We start from the raw sequence: 17,287 nt of genomic DNA on the forward strand, positions 1-17,287 counted from the left end.
CGCCAGCCAGCTTTTCCTGCCCCCCAGGATTCGGGGGGGACACTGGGACCAGACGCTGTGTGAGGCGTTTGCGCACCCGGCCTCTCATTCAATAGTTAAAATATGAGCTGCCAAGGAAGGGCTCTTTAGGGGTGACTGGCCCAGCCTCCTGCTCCCCGTGAGTGTCCAGAGGGAGAATCCCTCCCGGACAAGGACAATAGGCAAGTGACCAGGGCGCTGCCCCTTTCTTGGGTGAGCCTGGGCCTGAAACCTAGACGCCGACCTCCACTAAGCCCGCGCAAAAGTCAGGCGGGAGGACGGGTCTAAGGGGGGTGCTCATCCCTTCGGGCCAGCCCCCGCCTGCAGCGAGGTAAAGAGGCGTGCACCCCGGGGAGAAACAGGGTCCGCCGGAGCGCCTCTCCCCTGCGCATGGCCCCGCCAGTGCAGAGGAACGAACGCATCCGTCAGCTGGGGAGGCCCGGGCACTGGAGAAGCTAATGTCACCCGGTGCCAGGCGCTGGGGCACGAGCACTCCACCACCTCCTCCTCCTCAGTCAGACAGGGCACTGCCCGGGCCCGGGCCACAGCCATCAGACCGGGGGCTTCCTGAGGAGGAAGCAGCCCACTGGGCAGTGCTGGAAAGCAAGAGCCAGCACCCCACAGACGACCCGGTGCTTCCCGGAAGAAAGGGATGAGGTGACCCTCACGAGGTGAGGGCTTCCGGGCAGGGCTGCGACACTCCATCTCCTCCCCGCAGCTCTGACTTGCGCCGGCCCTTGGGGCTCTCGCTGCCCTATGACGGAGCCCCCGGTAACTGGCGTCAGGTGAGGTCACGGCCCTGCGTGGGGCCAGCCGCTGCCTGGCAAAGGGCATCTGAACCAGGCCCGGGCCCAGGCCTGAGCCAGCGGGGGCCCAGGGGCACCTTCGCCTGGGACGGCGCCAGGGGCTCGAGGAAACGGGAAGGGAGCCTAAGCCCCGCAGGGTTGGGCCGCCCCTGAGAGCGAGGGGAAGCTGGGCGGCACGCAGCCCCGATCTCTGAACCCCGAGAGCCCCAGTTCCGGCCAGGTGTGGGGCGGCCCCTGCAGCAGAGGGACAGAATGGGGTTTGAAAAGCCGCTCGACCTCGAGCAAGCCGCTTGACCCCTCAAAGCCTGTTTTCCATCTGTCAACTGGCCATCCCAACCGCACCGATCCCATAGGGCACAGCCCAGCCCAGCACACAGCACGTGCTCAACAAACACCAGCCCCGTGTGGGGCTGCACACGGTGCTCCGCAGGCACGACCCAGGAAGGGCCCCGGGGGACGCTGGCCCGACTTGGCCTCACTGCCCACTTGAACCTCAGAAGAGGCTCTCCCTGGTCTCCCGGATCCCAATTCCTGCCTTCTCTCCCCCGACCTGCTGTGCGCCCTGGCCCCGGCCCCACGACCCTGTCTACACTCAGCCTGGCTTTGCAGCGACCCCAGCTCAGGCCCGTGCACACACCTTTGCCCCTTCCTGACGTCCCTCCGCCTTCAGGATTCAGCTCCCGGGCTCCTCCTCCGTGAGGCCTTCCCTGGGGAGTCTCCTCATTCTGATGGCACTTTGTACCTTCTGGTCAAAGCCCTTACCCCCGGGGCCCGGCAGCCGGCTTCCCTCCGTGAGGACAAGGACTGGAGCCGGGGTCACCGCCCCCCCCCCGCCGCCCCCCAGTGCCCAGCACAGCCTGGGCCAATCTATGCAGCACCAGACTGGGCTGCAGGCCCCACTGCCGAGCTCCCTCCCGTCCCCGGGGCAGGTAGAGGAGATTCAGAAAGCCTGAGCCACAGCTTCTCTCCCGGACCCAGCCCTTCAGGCACCCACAGGGTCATGGCCAACAAGTGGACTCAGAACGGGGTCTGGGAGACGAAGCGAGGCTGGGGCCCAGGACTAGAGCTCAGGGCTGAGCCCTGTCCTCTCCTCCCTTCCCACTGCTCTTGCACCTCCTTCCTCCTGCCTGCCACAGCCCCCCTCCCCTGCTATCTCCTGCCCGGCCTTCTGCATGTCACCTCCTCCAGGAAGGTCTCCCTGATCTGCGGGGAGATCTGGAAGTGCCTCTCCTCCAACTGAAAATTATCAAAGCGAACCTTTAGGGCGTGCTTACCACATGCCAGACTTCGGGGCTAACCTCCGCCAACTGCACCATCTTATAACATACATCCCATTTCACAGATGAGGTAACTGAGGCACAGAGAAGCAAAGCAGCAGAACTACGATCTGAACCTCAACTATTCTGCTTCTTCCTGAGCACTGAGGGGCCGGGACCCTGTCATTCTCACTGCTGTCTCATCAGCCCCAGGTGTGGGGTCTGTCACAGAGAAGCCGGTGAGAAAACCCGAGGTCCCCCCGGAGGCTGGGCAGTCCGCTCCTGCTCGGCTCTGCCATATCCCGACCTCCAGGCCCCCACCTGGGACCCGGAAGCTGGGGCCCAGATCCCCGCGCACTGCTGTTGCCCGGAGCAGCCCAGACCGCGGCACCTCGGGGAAGGAGCAACAGAAAGAGGCCTCACTGGGAGGTACCGTTTACTGGGCTGTCTGCAGTCAACGGGACAGTCCTGGGGACACCCAGCTGCAGGTGCACCCCGCTCCAGGGGGTGTGCAGGCAGATGGAGGGAGGTGGGTCGAGGGGCGCCCACTGCCTTCGGAGGGGCCGAGGTCTCCGCTGCAGCCCCTCCCTCGAGGCTCCCAGGGACAGCAGCCTCAGACTCGGGGAGGGGCTGGCCTCCGCAACCCTCTTGCTCCCCGCTCCCTGAAGAGTCAGCCAGTCAGGGTTCCTGGAAGAGTCGGCCAGGAGGTTTCGGAGGTGGGGGAGGCAGCTGGGCCGGGCCCTCAAGGCGCCCCCGGCCGCCTCCTCGGCCCAGTCCAGGGTCAGCAGCACCATGTCTGCCCACACTTGTCCCTTCCTGGGAGCGGCATCTGGAGGTCCCCGTAGTCCCGGGCTTGGCCTGGGTCCGGGTCAACTGGGGAGGAGGGGCTGACGCTCCGAGGACGTGGCCGTGTCCCTGTACACCAGGAACTGTATGGAGATCTGGAGGGGCCAACGTCAAGGCCAAACCGAGCAGAGGCTGGGAGGGGCCTTGGCTCCCTCGGGAATGCTCCCCTCTTCCCTCCCCCCCCCCGCCCTGACAGGCTGCCATGACCCCCGCCCCTGAAGGATACGATGGTGTCGAGCAACAGCACGCCCAGGCTGCCCACGAGCCAGGGCAGGTGGTGCAGCAGGTAGCTGCCCTCGCTCTGGCCCACCTCGGGGTTTTTGAGCAGCACGCTCAGCCCGTACAGCGTGTTCCCCAGCATCACCAAGGCGAACAGCGAGTAGGAGACGCCCTGCGTCGACTTCCTCAGAAACTGGGGGTGAGGGGGACTGGGGTCAGAGGCCTCGGCCAGGGTTCTTGTCACGCTGCCCCGTCCCACTGGGCATGCCCTGAGCAGGTTTGTCACCGTGTGCCTGGTCCGCGGGAGACTGGCCGCCCCGCCAGCCTCCCCGGGCCCACCACGCCCCTTTCTCGGCATCTTTCAGGACTGTCGGCCGGGCCCTGGCCTCCTCACCTGACCCGCTGCTTCTCTGAGACACACACGGGACTAGACAGGCCTCATCGTGCCCACTTCCCAGGGGCAGAAACTGAGGCCTGGAGAACTGGATGCACTTAAGCCGACCGGCAGTTTGAACCCAGACCTGTTGCACAAAGACCCCACGCCCTGACCCAGCGGGGGGCCCCCCCACCCCCGCCCCTGCCCCGGGCTCACGTTGGTGCGGATCTGAGGCAGCCGGGACAGCAGGTAGAGCGCACTGGAGACAGAGCCGATGGCGAAACCGATGATTTCCTGCTGAGTGAAGGGCTGAGAGGGCAGGGGGCTGCTCAGTGCCCGGGAGGGGCCAGAGGTGCGGCATGCGATCCCCGCTCCATCGGGACGAGCCGGTCCCCAGCCCACACCCCCCCGGCACTGACCCACACCTCACCTTACTGCCCGGCTCCACTGACAGGAGCGTGCGGCCCCGGAAGACCTCCCTCGGGGCAGCCACCGGGCCAGTGGTCCTCAGCAGCGGGAAGGCACACACCACCCCCAGGACAAAGAGCAGCACGGAATTGATGGGGGTAGACACTGGACAGGAGACAGGAGGGAAGCCAAGGTCAGGTACCAGTGGCAGCAAACAGACCAGGACTTGAGTCCTGGCCTTGCCCTTCGGCAGCTATGTGACTCTCGGCAAGGAACCTGACCTCTCTGAGCTTTAATGCCTCCTCCGTAGAATGGGTGTAGTAACAGCACCCTTCTCCCAGGGTTGTAAAGGAGAGACAAGGGCAGGAGGGGGTCACCCAGAGCAGACATGCTCATGAGACAGCCCCACCCCCAAGTGCCTCCCTCTGACCTTGACTCCCGCCCCTTCTCGATCCTCAGGGGCAGCGGTGACCTGTGTCCAAGCCCAGGGCCAGGTACAGAGGAACAGCTGAAGCCACGATTGTGGGATGCGACCCAAGGGAAGAAAGAGCAAGCCCCGTGGTCCGGCCCATCTCGGCCGCCCGGGGCTGTGGGCGCGGGGTCGCCCACAAGGCCGGAGCAGTGACCGCTGCGCGGTGCGAAGCCCACTGCCTCCCGCCGCCCCGCTCCCCACACTCACGCAGAGAGGGGCGCTTCTTAAACTTGTAGTGAAAGTAGAGGGCCAGCATCAGCAGGTCGGCCAGCACGTAGTACACCGCCGTGTAGGTCTGCAAGAGAGGCGCGGGCCCGCAGCGGCGGCATGGCCCAACCGACCCATGTCACCACCCTGCCCTCCTGTGTCCTCCTCTGTGTCCAGCCGGCAGAACTCGAGAGCAGGCTGCCAGCAGGCCCCCCGGGACACAGGGAGGACAGGGGGCGGGCGTGCCTTGGCAGAACAGAAGCCGCGAAGACGGAACCGTCCCGCTGGGGAACACGATGGATTCCTGGCACCTGTCACCGCCCCCCCCCCCGCCCCGAGGGAAACCTTTCCTCCTCTGTGGCCCCACACCCTGGCAGCTCAGTCAGGACCTCAGCACCCCAGAGCCATCCTCTGGTTTGATGTGCTCGTTTCGCAGATGGGGAAACTGAGGCCCGGAGAAGAGTACCGACAAGCCGCCTGTCACGCCGCACGGCGGGGCGGAGGGCGCGCTCTCCAGTGCGGAGGCCCTCCCTCTGCCATGGCCGTCCCGGCGGCCTGCCCCGCCCCTGCTCGGACCCACCTGCAGGGGCAGCTGGTCAGCGAGGAAGGACCCGATGAGGTTGCAGGAGTCTCCTCCGATCCAGCCCAAGAGGAACCACAGAGACAGCGCCTGGTCCATGTTGCCGGTCCTGCAGGCCTTGATGTACTGGCTGCAGCCAAGGAGGAAGAAGACGCGGGCTCAGGGCAGGAGGCGGCCCGGGGCCGGGGAAGCAGGGAAGTTGCTTGTGAGTCCATCCTGCCGGCAGGCGGGAGCAGGAACCTTTCGGTGTCCTCTGGGGATTCTTACCAGCGGATTCTCTTCCAACCAGGGAAATCCATGGCAGGTGCATCTTTCCGGAGTCATCCATAGCATTCCTCAGATTCCCCTCCAGAGCACCCTACGGTCTCCCAGTGGGGACCCGGAGTTTTGTGTCACTGCCCCCCGCCACCGCCGTGCTCCAAGAAGAGAACCACGTCACAGGGACCCGGCATTCTTTCTTCTATGGAGGGAAAGCAGTGGGGGGGGGGGAGTGAAAGGGACAGTGGTGGTGGTGGTGGTGGTAGCGGGGCGGCAGGGAGCCATGGCCTGGCGCTGCCCTATCTCCAGGAGCGGTTGATGATGATAAGATAGGCCAAACCACAGCCCATGACCTTCAAAGGGCAATGGGGCAGGGCGGGATGGCCCGCAGCTCTCCATTACTGCCCCGTGGCTTGTGGCTTTGGATATTCTGGTTGTTTTCTCAAAGGCCAAGTGTCAGCATGAGCTCAGTGCTGACAACAGGCCACAGGTAATGGGCCTCAGGCAGAGTTCTGAGCCCTTTGTGCATATTAACTCTTTCAGCCCTGCAGAACCCCCTGAGGGCAGGGCTAGTCACTATTGCTCCTCCTCGGGACTGGGCCAGTCAGGTCACAGGGAGGCTTGGAGCCAGGATCACAGCCCTCCGGACCCAGCCCCTCCCTCTCGAGTCCCTCCTAACCTTCAAGCAACTGCCATTTACTCTTTTTCTGTTTAATCTTCTGTATATTTATTTTATTTATTATTATTATTTTGAGAGAGAGAGAGAGAGAGTGGGGGAGGGCAGAGGGAGAGAAGGAATCTTTTTTAACTTTTTTAAAGATTTATTTATTTGAGAGAGAGCTAGAGCATGAGCAGGGGGAGGGGCAGAGGGAGGGAGGGAGGGAGGGAGGGGGGGAGGGAGGGAGGGAGGGAGAGAGAGAGAGAATCCCAAGCAGAGTCAGCGCTGAGCACAGAGCCTGATTCAGGGCTCGATCTCACAACCAAGACCATGACCTGAGCCGAAACCAAGAGTGGGCTGCTTAACTGCCTGAGCCACCTGGGTGCCCCTCGTCTGTGTGTTTTTAAATAAAAGGGGACTAAATGGCACCTCATCCCCCACAACACCCAAGTCAGAAACTGAGAAAGCCGGGTATGGCCCTGGATCTTCCCACGGCCAAACTTCCTTCTCCTCCTCCTGTGGAGACACCCTCCTCGCACCAACACCCCATCCACGTGCCTCTCTGTCTCCTATCCAAGCCTGGCTCCCCTTGAATCTGCTCCCTCTCAAGGATCTAAAACCCCAGGCTCCCCACAAGCACTCGGAGCCTTCCCCTGCTCTTCAGGGAGGCCCCCAGGGCCAGCTGTCCCCCGCCCTGCCCCCTCCACCAGGACTTATTTCTCTTTCTCCAGACTCTTCATTGGCAGGCAGCCAGCCCGCTCCCTCCTCTTTGTCTTTCATGGCTCAGGAAATGTCACTTCCTCCCCACGGCCTTCCTGGACACAGCCTGCCAGTGTCTCCTACCTTCTCCTTTGTAACACAGGACATCCTTGTCCCTCCTGGACTCAAGCCTCCTGAGGGCAGGGATAGTGTCCAGCTCAGGCCTGGCATCAGGGAGGCCCCTAATTAAGGTCTATCCTATGGCCCCTAAAGCCCCTTCTAGGACATGTGACTTGGCAAGTCTCCATTAAATTGCAGGGAAAGTGATTTTATCGCACCCAAGAAAGGCTGAGTCCTGAGGAGGAGCATGAAGGCAGCTGCCCTTCCTGCTGTCACCTGGGGCTCTCTCCCAGGCCTCTGACCCCCCTCACTGGTTCATCAGCCAGGCTCACGCAGGGCCAACATTATGTCATGGCAGGAAGGGGAAGCCTCAGCCAGCTCCTCAGATAGTCCTAGAGCAGGCTCTCTCTCTCTGGAACAGGGTGTCTCTCTCCCTCGGCCTCCAGCGGTCACCCACACCTGTCCAGTCAGCCTATACAGGGTGACTCCAATGCCCCCGATATCGCTTCTTGCTGGATGGCTTCCATGGCCTCCAAGGTGGCCTCCCTGCCTTCAGTCTCACTCCCTGTCCTGCCGGTCCTTCTTCCCTATGACTCCCTGACTGCCTTTTATTTATTTACTTATTTATTTTAAAGATTTTATCGCTTTTCGGCCTTTTGGCTAAGATCAAGTGTATTTTTTTAAAGATTTTATTTATTTATTTGAGAAAGAGAGAATGAGAGAGAGAGAGAGAGCACATGAGAGGGGTTAGGGTCAGAGGGAGAAGCAGACTCCCCATCAAGCAGGGAGCCCGATGCAGGACTCAATCCAGAGACTCCAGGATCATGACCTGAGCCTAAGGCAGTCGCTTAACCAACTGAGCCACCCAGGCGCCCCCTGACTGCCTTTTAAAGGTAGCGGGAACAGAAGTTCTGCAAAGGCAAGGATGGCATCTGTTTTGTTTACTTTCAACATACCTACTGTGGCCTCAGTAAAAATGTCAAGTCCACAATGAGGTACTAGGATAATTCCATGGGGGAAAGAAGGGTCTTTGAAACACATGGTACTGGGACAACCAGTTATCTCCATACAAAAGAATGAGACTGGACCCCTACCCCACACCATATATAAAATACAACTCAAACTGTATCAAAGACCCATTAAAAAGAAAACCACAACCCAAGATGGAGTCACTTAGGCCAAATCACCAAACAGGGGCATAATAACAAACCTAATCACATTTCAACCTCCCCCAGGAATGTAGTCTTAATTGGTCAGGAATTTTCTGGTCAGTAGCAATGAGGTCACCTGTCACATGGGCCCTCTCCATCCCCCACAAAGGAAGATGAGATCATCTACTAAGACCCCCTGCAGGAAAATGAACTTGCCTGATATAATCCCTTTTTTTTTCTTGCTAATAATTTCTTGCCCCACCCTCTTTCCTATAAAAACCTTCCATTTTATAAAACTCCTTAGAACATCTCTCTATTTGCTAGATGGGATGCTGCCCAATTCATGAATGGCTTAACAACACTAATTGTGTCTTCAAATTTAATAAGAGTAATTTTTTTAAAGGCGTTTTTATTTTTTTAAGACCTTTTATTTATTTATTTGACAGAGACAGAGATACCAAGAGCAGAAACACAAGCAGCGGGAGTGGGAGAGGGAGAGCAAGCTTCCCTCAGAGGAGGGAGCCCGACGTGGGGCTCGATCCCAGGACCCTGGGATCATGACCTGAGCTGAAGGCAGACGCTTAACGACTGAGCCACCCAGGCACCCCGGTAATTTTGTTTTTTAACAGACCTAAATTTAAAAGCTAACTTGTGATACTGTGATTTACAATAAGAAACATAGGGGCACCCGGGTAGCTCAGCTGGTTAAGTACAGAGTCTTGTTTTTTGGGTCAGGTCATGATCTCAGGGTCCTGAGATCAAGCCCCACTTCGGGCTCCACTCTGGGCTTGGAGCCTGCTTAAGATTCTCTCTCTCCCTCTCCCCACAGGAAGCAAGGAAGAAGGAGGAAGGAGGGAGGGAGGGAGGGAGGGAAAGAAGGAAGGAAGGAAGGAAAAGGAAAGGAAAGGAAAGAAGACAGACATATATTTGGTTTTCACCCCATCCCTGGCAGAATATCCCTAAAACTCTTGGAATTTCCTAAGTGATTTGAGCAATAAAGGTGCCTTTTGTTAATTAATGAGGTGACTTTTGGAAAGCCTCTGGGTCACCTAGAGGTGAGGGCTGGCTGCCATGATGTGATTAAACTCTTGGAACTTTCAGTCCCATTTTCCTGACCTCTGGGGAAGGGGAGGGGCTGGAGATGGAGTTCAATCACCAACGGCCAATGATGTCATCAATCATTCCTGTGCAGTGAAGCCTCCAGAAGAACTCAAATGGACAGGTTCGGAGAGCTTCTGGGTCAGTGAATTGCAGAGGTTCAGGGAGAGTGGCGCCCTGGGAGAGGAACGGGAAGCTCCATGCCCCTGTCTGCCCCCCTGCCCTGTGCATCTCTTCCATCTGGGCGTTCCCTGTATCCTTTCATAATAAACCAGTGAGTCAAATGTTTCTCTTTCTGTGAGCCGCTCTAGCAAATTAATCAAAACCAGGTAGGGGATTTGTTGGGACCTCCAGTCTATAGCTGGTCTACACCAATCAGAAGCAGAAGTGAGAACCTGAACTTGTGACTGACATCTGGAGGGGGAGGGGCAGTCTTGTGGGCCTGAGCCCTTCACCTGTGGGATCTGATGCCGTCCCATGGAAGACAGTGTCTGAATGGCATTAGATGCTTGGCAGTGTGGGAAAAAACACACAGGGACACTGGTGTCAGAATAAGGCAAATCTATAAAACTGTTAGAGGAAAAAAGATAATGCAAAAGAGCTTGACTACCTTCATTTTGACCTCAAATTTCTATATATATTTTTTTAAGTAGGCGCCACACCCAGCACAGGGCTTGAACTCACCATCGTGAGATCAAGACCTGAGCCAAAATCAAGAGTCGGAGGCTTAACTGACTGAGCCACCCAGGTGCTCCTTGACCTCAAACTTTCTAATTGATTAAGTTCTTCTTTCTAGCTTATCCCTTAACTCAGGCAAAAGACCCTGTGCACAAAGCATCCAGAAGGGAACCAAAACTACCCGCTGAAGCAACAAGGACTGCCCCATGTCCGGAAGACCCGGAGGGACTAAGCCCAAGACAATGAACCACCTGACTTCCCCGTGCCCCTGCATGTACCCACCGACCATTGTCCCTCGCTTTCCTTATATAATTCTGGAAGTATCATCAGCACTTAGGAGACAGTCTTAGAAACACCAGTCCGTGGTTTTGCCAGTGTTGGCCTCACAGAAATAAATTCCTTTCTCGTTTCACCACCACTCATGTCTCTGCCTTTGGATTTTGTCAGTGGCGAGTGGCTGAACTTGATCTGGCTGGGTGGCCCCCTACCCAGAGCCCCACGCTCTTGCGGCCCTGAACCCCGGTTACAATCAGGGTAAATCTCTGTTACTTGGATTAGGTGATGATGTTTTTTTATTTTTTTATTCTTTATTTTTTTTAAATATTTATTTGACAGAGAGAGACACAGCGAGAGAGGGAACACAAGCAGGGGGAGCGGGAGAGGGAGAAGCAGGCTTCCTGTGGAGCAGGGAGCCCGACGTGGGGCTCGATCCCAGGACCCTGGGATCATGACCTGAGCCGAAGGCAGACGCTTAATGACTGAGCCACCCAGGCACCCTGCGACGATGTTTTTTTAGATATGACACCAAAAGCACAAGCAAAAAAGAAAAAAGAGATAAACTGTACATCATCCACCCGCAGAACTTCTGTGCTTCAAAGGATGCAATCAAGAAAGTGCAAAGAGAACCCACAGAATGGGAGAAAATATTTGCAGATCATGAGGCTGTCGTATCCAGAATGTATAAAGAACGCTTACAACTCAGGGGCGCCTGGGTGACTCAGTTAAGCTCAGGTCACAATCCCAGGGTCCTGGAATCATGCGCTGCATCGGGCTCCCTGCTCAGCAGGGAGCCTGCTTCTCCCTCTGCCTCTGCCCATCCCCCCCCATCAGTGCGCGCGCTCTCTCTCTCTCAAATAAATAAATAAAATCTTAAAAAGAACTCCTACAACTCAACAACAAAAGGGCAAATAATCCAATTGAAAAATAGGCAAAGGATCTGAACAGTCCTTTTTCCAAAGAGGATATACAAATGGCCAAAATCACATGAAAAGCTACTTAACATCACTAGCCGTCAGGCAAATTCAAATCATAAACTACAACGTGATAACACTTCCAACCATTGGATGGGATATGGACACATTGGAACCTCACACAGGGCTGGAGGGAATGGAAAATGGTACAGCCTCTTTGGGAAACAGTCTGACAGTTCCCTGTGAAAAAGAAAACCACAGGGGGCGCCCTGCTGGCTGGCTCAGTCTGTGGAGCATGTGACTCTTGACTCTCGATCTCGGGGTTGTGAGTTTGAGCCAAATGTTGGGTGTAGAGATTATTTAAAAAAAAAATAAAATCTAAAAAAAAAAAAGAAAAGAAAAAGAAAACCAGAGGCCCCAAATGATGTCATTAGGGCTAGACCAAGTCATGAAACCGGGGCTTAATAACGTTTTTTAAACATCCTTAAAAGAGGGGCTCAGTCGTTAAGCATCTGCCTTCGGCTCAGGTTGTGATCCCCGGGTCCTAGGATCGAGCCCCGCATCAGGCTCCCTGCTCTGCGGGAAGCCTGCTTCTCCCTCTCCCACTCCCCCTGCTTGTGTTCCCTCTCTCGCTGTGTCTCTCTCTGTCAGATAAATCTTAAGAAAAAAAAAATCCTTAAAAAGATTAAACACAAAGTTACCCTATGACCCAGCAATTTCACTACGTAAGCATATACCCAAGAGAAGTAAAAACATATGTACCCACAAAAACTTGCACATGAATGTTCAGAGTAGAAACAGACCAAACATCCATCAGTGAATGAATGAATAAAAGGTGGCGTATCACACAGTGGAACATTACGCACAAAGGAATGAGGTCCTGACACCTGCTACAGCACAGGTAACTCCTGAAGATGTTCTGTTAAGTGAAAGAAGCTGGTCTTTCACATGCTCTACGGTTCCATTTACAGGAAATGTCCAGAGTTGGCAAATCTACAGAGACAGGAGGTAGACGGCTGGTTGCCAGGGGCTGGGAGCTTCGGGGGAAATCAGGAATGACTCATTGCTTTGGGGGTTTCTTTTTAGGGTGATGAGAGTATTCTAAAACTGATTATGGCATTGGTTACACGACTCTGCAGATACACTAAAAACACTGAATTATACATGTAAATGGACTAATTACATGGTATGTGGACTCTCTCTCCATAAGCTATTTTTAGAAAATGTTGAGCTCCTGATTAAACCCTTATCTTTCTCCCTCAGGATAAAGAGCCGATTTCCTAACAGTGGAGAAGCCTCACATTACAGGGTTCTTGGTGACCTCTGCGACCTCACCTCTCCCTGTGCCCCTGACCCCCACACACTCTGTCCAGCCATGGGATTGTGCCCACATGGTACAAAGGCCCTGAGTCCCGTGCTTTATGAACACTCCCTCGTCCCATCCTCACAGCAGCCCTGGGAGGTCGGGAACAACACTGCCATTTTGCAGATGAGGAAGCCGAGGTACAGAGCAGCAAAGTGACTCTCCCAGGTCACAGTGTGTTCCCGTTCCTCAATCACAGCAGTGGTCCCACTATCTTGTAATCACCGCTCGCCCACCCCATCACCAGACGGTCACCGGACGAGGGCTGTGTTTGGGGCATGTCAGCCCTCCCACCCCTCTGCTTCCTTTCTTCTCAGCTGTGTAACCTAGAACAAGTGACTTAGTCTCTCTGGCTTTCCGTTCCCTCATAAATAGGAACAGTAACTACTTATTTCACAGGGTTATGAGGCTTAAATGAGGTAAAAACATGTCAAGTGCTCAGAACTGAGGTACGTAGCATGCACTGAACAAACAGCACTAAGGGTTAATACTGTTACTATCATCTGTGCGTTGGCATTGCCCAGCCAAGGCGAGTCCTAGGGTGGGCTCCAGGACAGGGCCCTCCAGGGTGGGCTGGAAATCAGTGAATGGGAGTACATTTGGCCTTGAGTCTGGAGAGGCCCAAGGCGGGTCAGGGAGACCCTCCTCCAGGCAGTACCTGAAGCCATCGCCCCAGCCCGCGGCCCCCCCCCCCCCCGTCCTGGTCCCGCCCCCCCACCCCCCCACCCGGCCATTACTCACGGGAAGGTGGATGCTGCAAAACAGACAATGGAGATCAAACCCAGGCCCACGCTGGCCTCATCCCAGCCGTCCTGGGCGCATTCACCGAACACGTCCCATATCCACTGGCGGGAGCCATTGGGGCAGTCGGAGAAGTTGCCGGAGCCCAGTTTCTTCCAGACCATGGCTGCTGCGGGATGCAGGGAGGGATGCACAGGGAGAAAGAGAAGGGGGTCTTTAGCCTTGACAGGTCTGGATCCTGTGGCCCGCCCCTAGCTACGCCCATCCCCAGTTTTAATCAGACTGAGCCTCTGAACTCCGAGGGCACAATCAGCTTCAAGTACACAGACGACCTGTGCAAGGACAGGGCCGGATCCGCGGTCAGGGCCAAGTGTGTAGATGCCAGCTTTAGCACTCGTCAGTGCTGCGACTTTGGGCAAGTGCCTCAGCCTCCCTGTGCGTTAGTTCCCTCATCTGTAAAAGGGGTGATCACAGTGCCTCCTTCATAGTTGTCCTGACCGTAACATGAGCTCATAGAGTGAACCCTCCGCTCACTTTGTTACAACCCTCCAACGTTCACATTGTTTCCGATCTCCTCTTTTGTAAATTACATCTGGGGAGACCAGGCCCCATTAAGTACATTCTCTCACTGAAAGTCGGGCTGCCGGCCAACACCAGTCAGGGAGGCAAGTGGAGAATAAGGGCCAGGTGGGTCCAGGGCTTGCGCAGGTGGCTGGGATTCAAGAGCAGCGCTGAAGCACAATTCTCCAGGAGCAGCGTGGGCGGGATGTCTGCTGGCGAGGAGTCTGGAGCCATCTGCCCATTCTCACCACCCACAAAGCCAGAAAGTGGCTGGTAGCAGGAGCGGGCAGGAAAGTCCCCTCCCGATGCCCGGGCACCCTGCACAGTGACTACAGCGGTCACGGTCTGTGTGACAGTCCCAGAGAAGGGAGAGAAAGCGGAGCCAGACGGCGCCATCTCTACCAGGTGAGACTCACCATAGCCCCTGATTACGAAGCTCGTCACCAGTTCTGGGCTTAGCACCTTGCAGGTATCTTACTCATTCTGTCCTATCAACTCCATTAGGGGAGTTAGGGGGGGTGCTCCTGATACATCCAAGGAACCAGGGAAGTGACTTGCACTCAGCCAGGAAGCGACAGAGGCAGGAGTCAAAGCCAGGATGGGGACCCAAACCCCAGCTCCTGGCCACCCTGCCATGCTGCCTCAGGCGCTTCTGTCCCTGGATGTGGCAGACCCCCCACCCCACCTGTGGTCTGGCTGACTGCCCAAGCTCCCCAGCAGCCAGAAGGCAGGCTTCCGCTTCCTGCCCCATGCTCAGAGGCCTTCCTCACTGGACTGAGACTCTCTACAGCTACCTTTGGTTTCTCCCTCTCCCTGCTGCTCCCCCTGCTTGTGCGCACTCTCTCTCTCTGTCAAATAAATAAAATCTTAAAAAAAAAAAAAGCAAGTCCCTTTACCCCCCCTCCCCCTGCCACCCCCGCACAGGACCCCACCCCCCACCACCCCCGCACAGGACCCCACCCCCCGCCATCGCCCTCTTACAGATTCTGAGTGAGCCCGTCCCTTTCATCACAGTAATACACAGCCACCCTCGTATCTTCCCTGTGAGGTGGGGCAGATTGCCCCCATTTCCAGGTAAGACTGGGTCACCTTGGCCGAGTGAGGAACCTGTCTGAGCCTTGTCTGTAAAATGGGGATGATGACCCTGGCTCCTTGGGGTTGGCGGTGCAGATGAAATGCACAGAAGGAAGGCTCTCCACCCCGGGCCTGACCGAACCATGCTGGAGGCTGTTGTGAGGATGAGAGTCCAGGAGCTCAACCACCCTGCGGCCACTCTCTCGCTTCCTTTTCACCAGGTTAGGGAGGAAATGAAGTGAACACATGCCCAGTGAGGGAAGGGGGTGTCTGGAGGATTGTAGCTTGGCTCACAGGGCCCAGAACACGGGGTGGGTGGTCCCTGATCTTGCACAGGGAATATGTGCAGCTCGGGACACTCAGACACGCCTGAATCCCGACCAGAAGGGGCCTTCCTCTGGGGGCCGCTGCACACAGGGCCCATCATCTGGAGGTTCTGACCCAGCTAGGGAGCCAGCCTGGGCCCCAGGCCTGGCTTCTGGGAATGGGCCCACCTCCTGGTCAAACAGCACTTCGAGGATGGATGTCCAGGGTTGCAACAAACCTTGACTGCATCCATAGGTTTGACAAGGACCACAGCAGGGGTGGGTGCCTTGGAACCTCGCAGGGCACATGCCCAGAATTCAGGCTCAGTGTCTCTCTGGACTTCAGATCAGGAACTTTGGGTTTAAGAAGCAACCCCAGGGGTGCCTGGCTGGCTCAGTTGGTAAGGAACGCGACTCTTGATCTCAGGGCTGTGAGTTCAAGGCCCATGTTGGGTGTAGAGATTACTTAAAAATAAAATCTTAAAAAAAAAAGAAAGAAAGAAAGAAAGGCAACCCCAGCTGATTCTGATGCACGTGGCCAGGCTTTGAGAAAGCCTACAATGGAGAAGGCATCTCGGGCCACACCCAAGCTCCTCTATTGGACCCAAGCTGAGTCAGGGAAATGCTTCCCACAGAAGCTTCCCACCGAAGCGGCAGGCCTCCAGGCTTCTGCACATACAGTCTCTTCCCTTAGGAGTGTGTCCTTCTCCCTCTGGAGGGCCTGGTAAGGAGACAGGGTTCTAAAGTGCCATCTCAAAGACGCTGTACAAAGGCTGGCTGGATGACACCTGTCACCTCTTCCCTTCCCCTTCACATATCTGAAGAATGCCGTGACTGATTCTCGGGGCCAGCAACACCAGCTGCACAGTAAAGGTTCAGACAGTGCTGAGGAAGAGAGAGGAGACAGAGAAAGAGGGAGACAGAGAGAAAAGGGAGGGAAGGAAGGAAGGAAACTAGCTGTGAGCTCAGATGACCTAAGTTTGAGGAGAGAGCACTCTGGAACTGACCTGCTTAATGCCCACAAGCATAGAATTCCAGAGCAAGTGACTGAGCCTCAGAATTCCAATCTGTACAATGGGTATGTACCCGCCTCCTAGACCGACTGCAGAATTAAATGACATAATCCAGGCCAAGGGATTAGAATGGTGCCTGGCAGAGATTAAACACTCAGTAGTAAGAGCCAGGCATAGCTTATTACTTTGCTTTGGTTGTAGTGTGTCCCTCCACCACCCTCCCCCCAGTCCCTGGCGCAAAGCAGCTTCCGGTTAAGTGTTGCACGGACAAGACCCGAGCCAGTCCTCACACTTCCAAACCCAGCCTCCCCATGTACACACTTCCAAACCTGTCCCAGGCGTGAGGAGGGGAGAGGGCAATCTGGGATTCGCTGCCGAACCACGGCCTATGTGGAAGGGAGGGGAGCTCCCGCTGGTGGCTACCACCAACTCCAGGCCTCCGGGTCCTTGGCCGCCTGGTGACTAAGGCCAGCGCGGGCCGCCTGTTTGTCGGGGATAATGACAGGGCAGCTGCTGGGGTCAGCGCTCAAACGCCGCGAGGCCCCCTCCCCTGCCAGCCCTGGGGAAAACAAAGCCGTTGGAAACGATGGGGCCCGTCCCCCGGAACGAGAAGGTGAAAAGAGGACCCAGACCCCAAACCCTGGCCAGGCTGGTCCGAGAGACCATGCTCAGGAGGGGGACGTATGTTCCCGAGGGGCCACCTAATCCCGGCCCAGAGCCTCGTATCCGGATCTCGCGCCCCAAGGAGCGGACAGAAGCCCCAAGACGCTCCAGGGGCTGGAAGAGGTTGTTGGAAGGATGTGGCAGCGACGCCCAGAGTCCCACCCGCAGCCTTCGGGCTTGCCCCTAGCCTCAAACCCAACTCACAGCGTCAAGATCAGCCGCCGGTGCCGGCTTCTGGGTTCTGTCTGCACAGCCAGGGTCAGCTGACCCGAAGCCCCGTCCCGCCCCCCCCGCCCCGCCCCGTCCCGCCTCCGTCCCGCCCCGTCCCGCCCCCGTCCCTGAGCCGCGTGGCTCCGCCTCCTGCGCCGCGCACAGAGCTGACAGTCCCTGGGGGCGGTGCGAACGGTGAGAGCGAACCGAGCGTGCGTGGTGGGGAGGCGCCCGACCTGTCCTGGTTCTCTCACCGCCTCCCGGCTCCACCCCCGTGGCGTGGTGGGCGGGACTCCAGGTGCCCCAGGGCGCAGGCG

At 57.0% G+C, this 17,287-nt stretch overlaps 1 protein-coding gene across 3 annotated transcripts; it reads right to left on the reverse strand.

The window, feature by feature from the left end:
- Nucleotides 1–2,503: 2,503 nt before the first annotated feature.
- Nucleotides 2,504–17,024, reverse strand: SLC66A1 (solute carrier family 66 member 1). Of its 3 annotated transcripts, none has more exons than XM_028108561.2 (8): nt 16,965–17,024; nt 13,145–13,313; nt 5,189–5,318; nt 4,609–4,696; nt 3,952–4,094; nt 3,738–3,830; nt 3,153–3,338; nt 2,504–3,021 (listed from the first exon to the last, which is right to left on the reverse strand). In XM_028108561.2, the coding sequence occupies exons 2-8, from the start codon at nt 13,306–13,308 to the stop codon at nt 2,950–2,952; spliced, it is 876 nt and encodes a 291-aa protein (XP_027964362.1). In that variant the 5' UTR covers nt 13,309–13,313; nt 16,965–17,024; the 3' UTR covers nt 2,504–2,949. The 3 variants fall into 3 exon arrangements, with proteins under 3 accessions (XP_027964362.1, XP_027964364.1, XP_027964366.1); XM_028108563.2 differs by having other exon boundaries at nt 13,145–13,310; nt 16,965–16,998; XM_028108565.2 differs by lacking the exon at nt 16,965–17,024 and adding an exon at nt 5,456–5,546 and having other exon boundaries at nt 13,145–13,221.
- Nucleotides 17,025–17,287: the final 263 nt, after the last annotated feature.

This window comes from Eumetopias jubatus, unplaced genomic scaffold (assembly GCF_037043125.1).
Source record: "Eumetopias jubatus isolate StellerSeaLion01/CBP00866 unplaced genomic scaffold, mEumJub1_p1.0 scaffold_4, whole genome shotgun sequence".
NCBI lineage: Eukaryota > Metazoa > Chordata > Mammalia > Carnivora > Otariidae > Eumetopias > Eumetopias jubatus.

Excerpts from the sequence above, each read along its gene's own strand:
- SLC66A1 (XM_028108561.2), bottom strand. The coding sequence starts at position 13,308 with ATGGTCTGGAAGAAACTGGGCTCCGGCAACTTCTCCGACTGCCCCAAT. Across the intron at positions 3,831-3,951 it reads CAGTGGAGCCGGGCAGTAAG|CCCTTCACTCAGCAGGAAAT; the intron begins GTGAGGTGTGGG and ends CTGCCCTCTCAG. Across the intron at positions 3,339-3,737 it reads TGCCTCAGATCCGCACCAAC|TTTCTGAGGAAGTCGACGCA; the intron begins GTGAGCCCGGGG and ends CCTCACCCCCAG.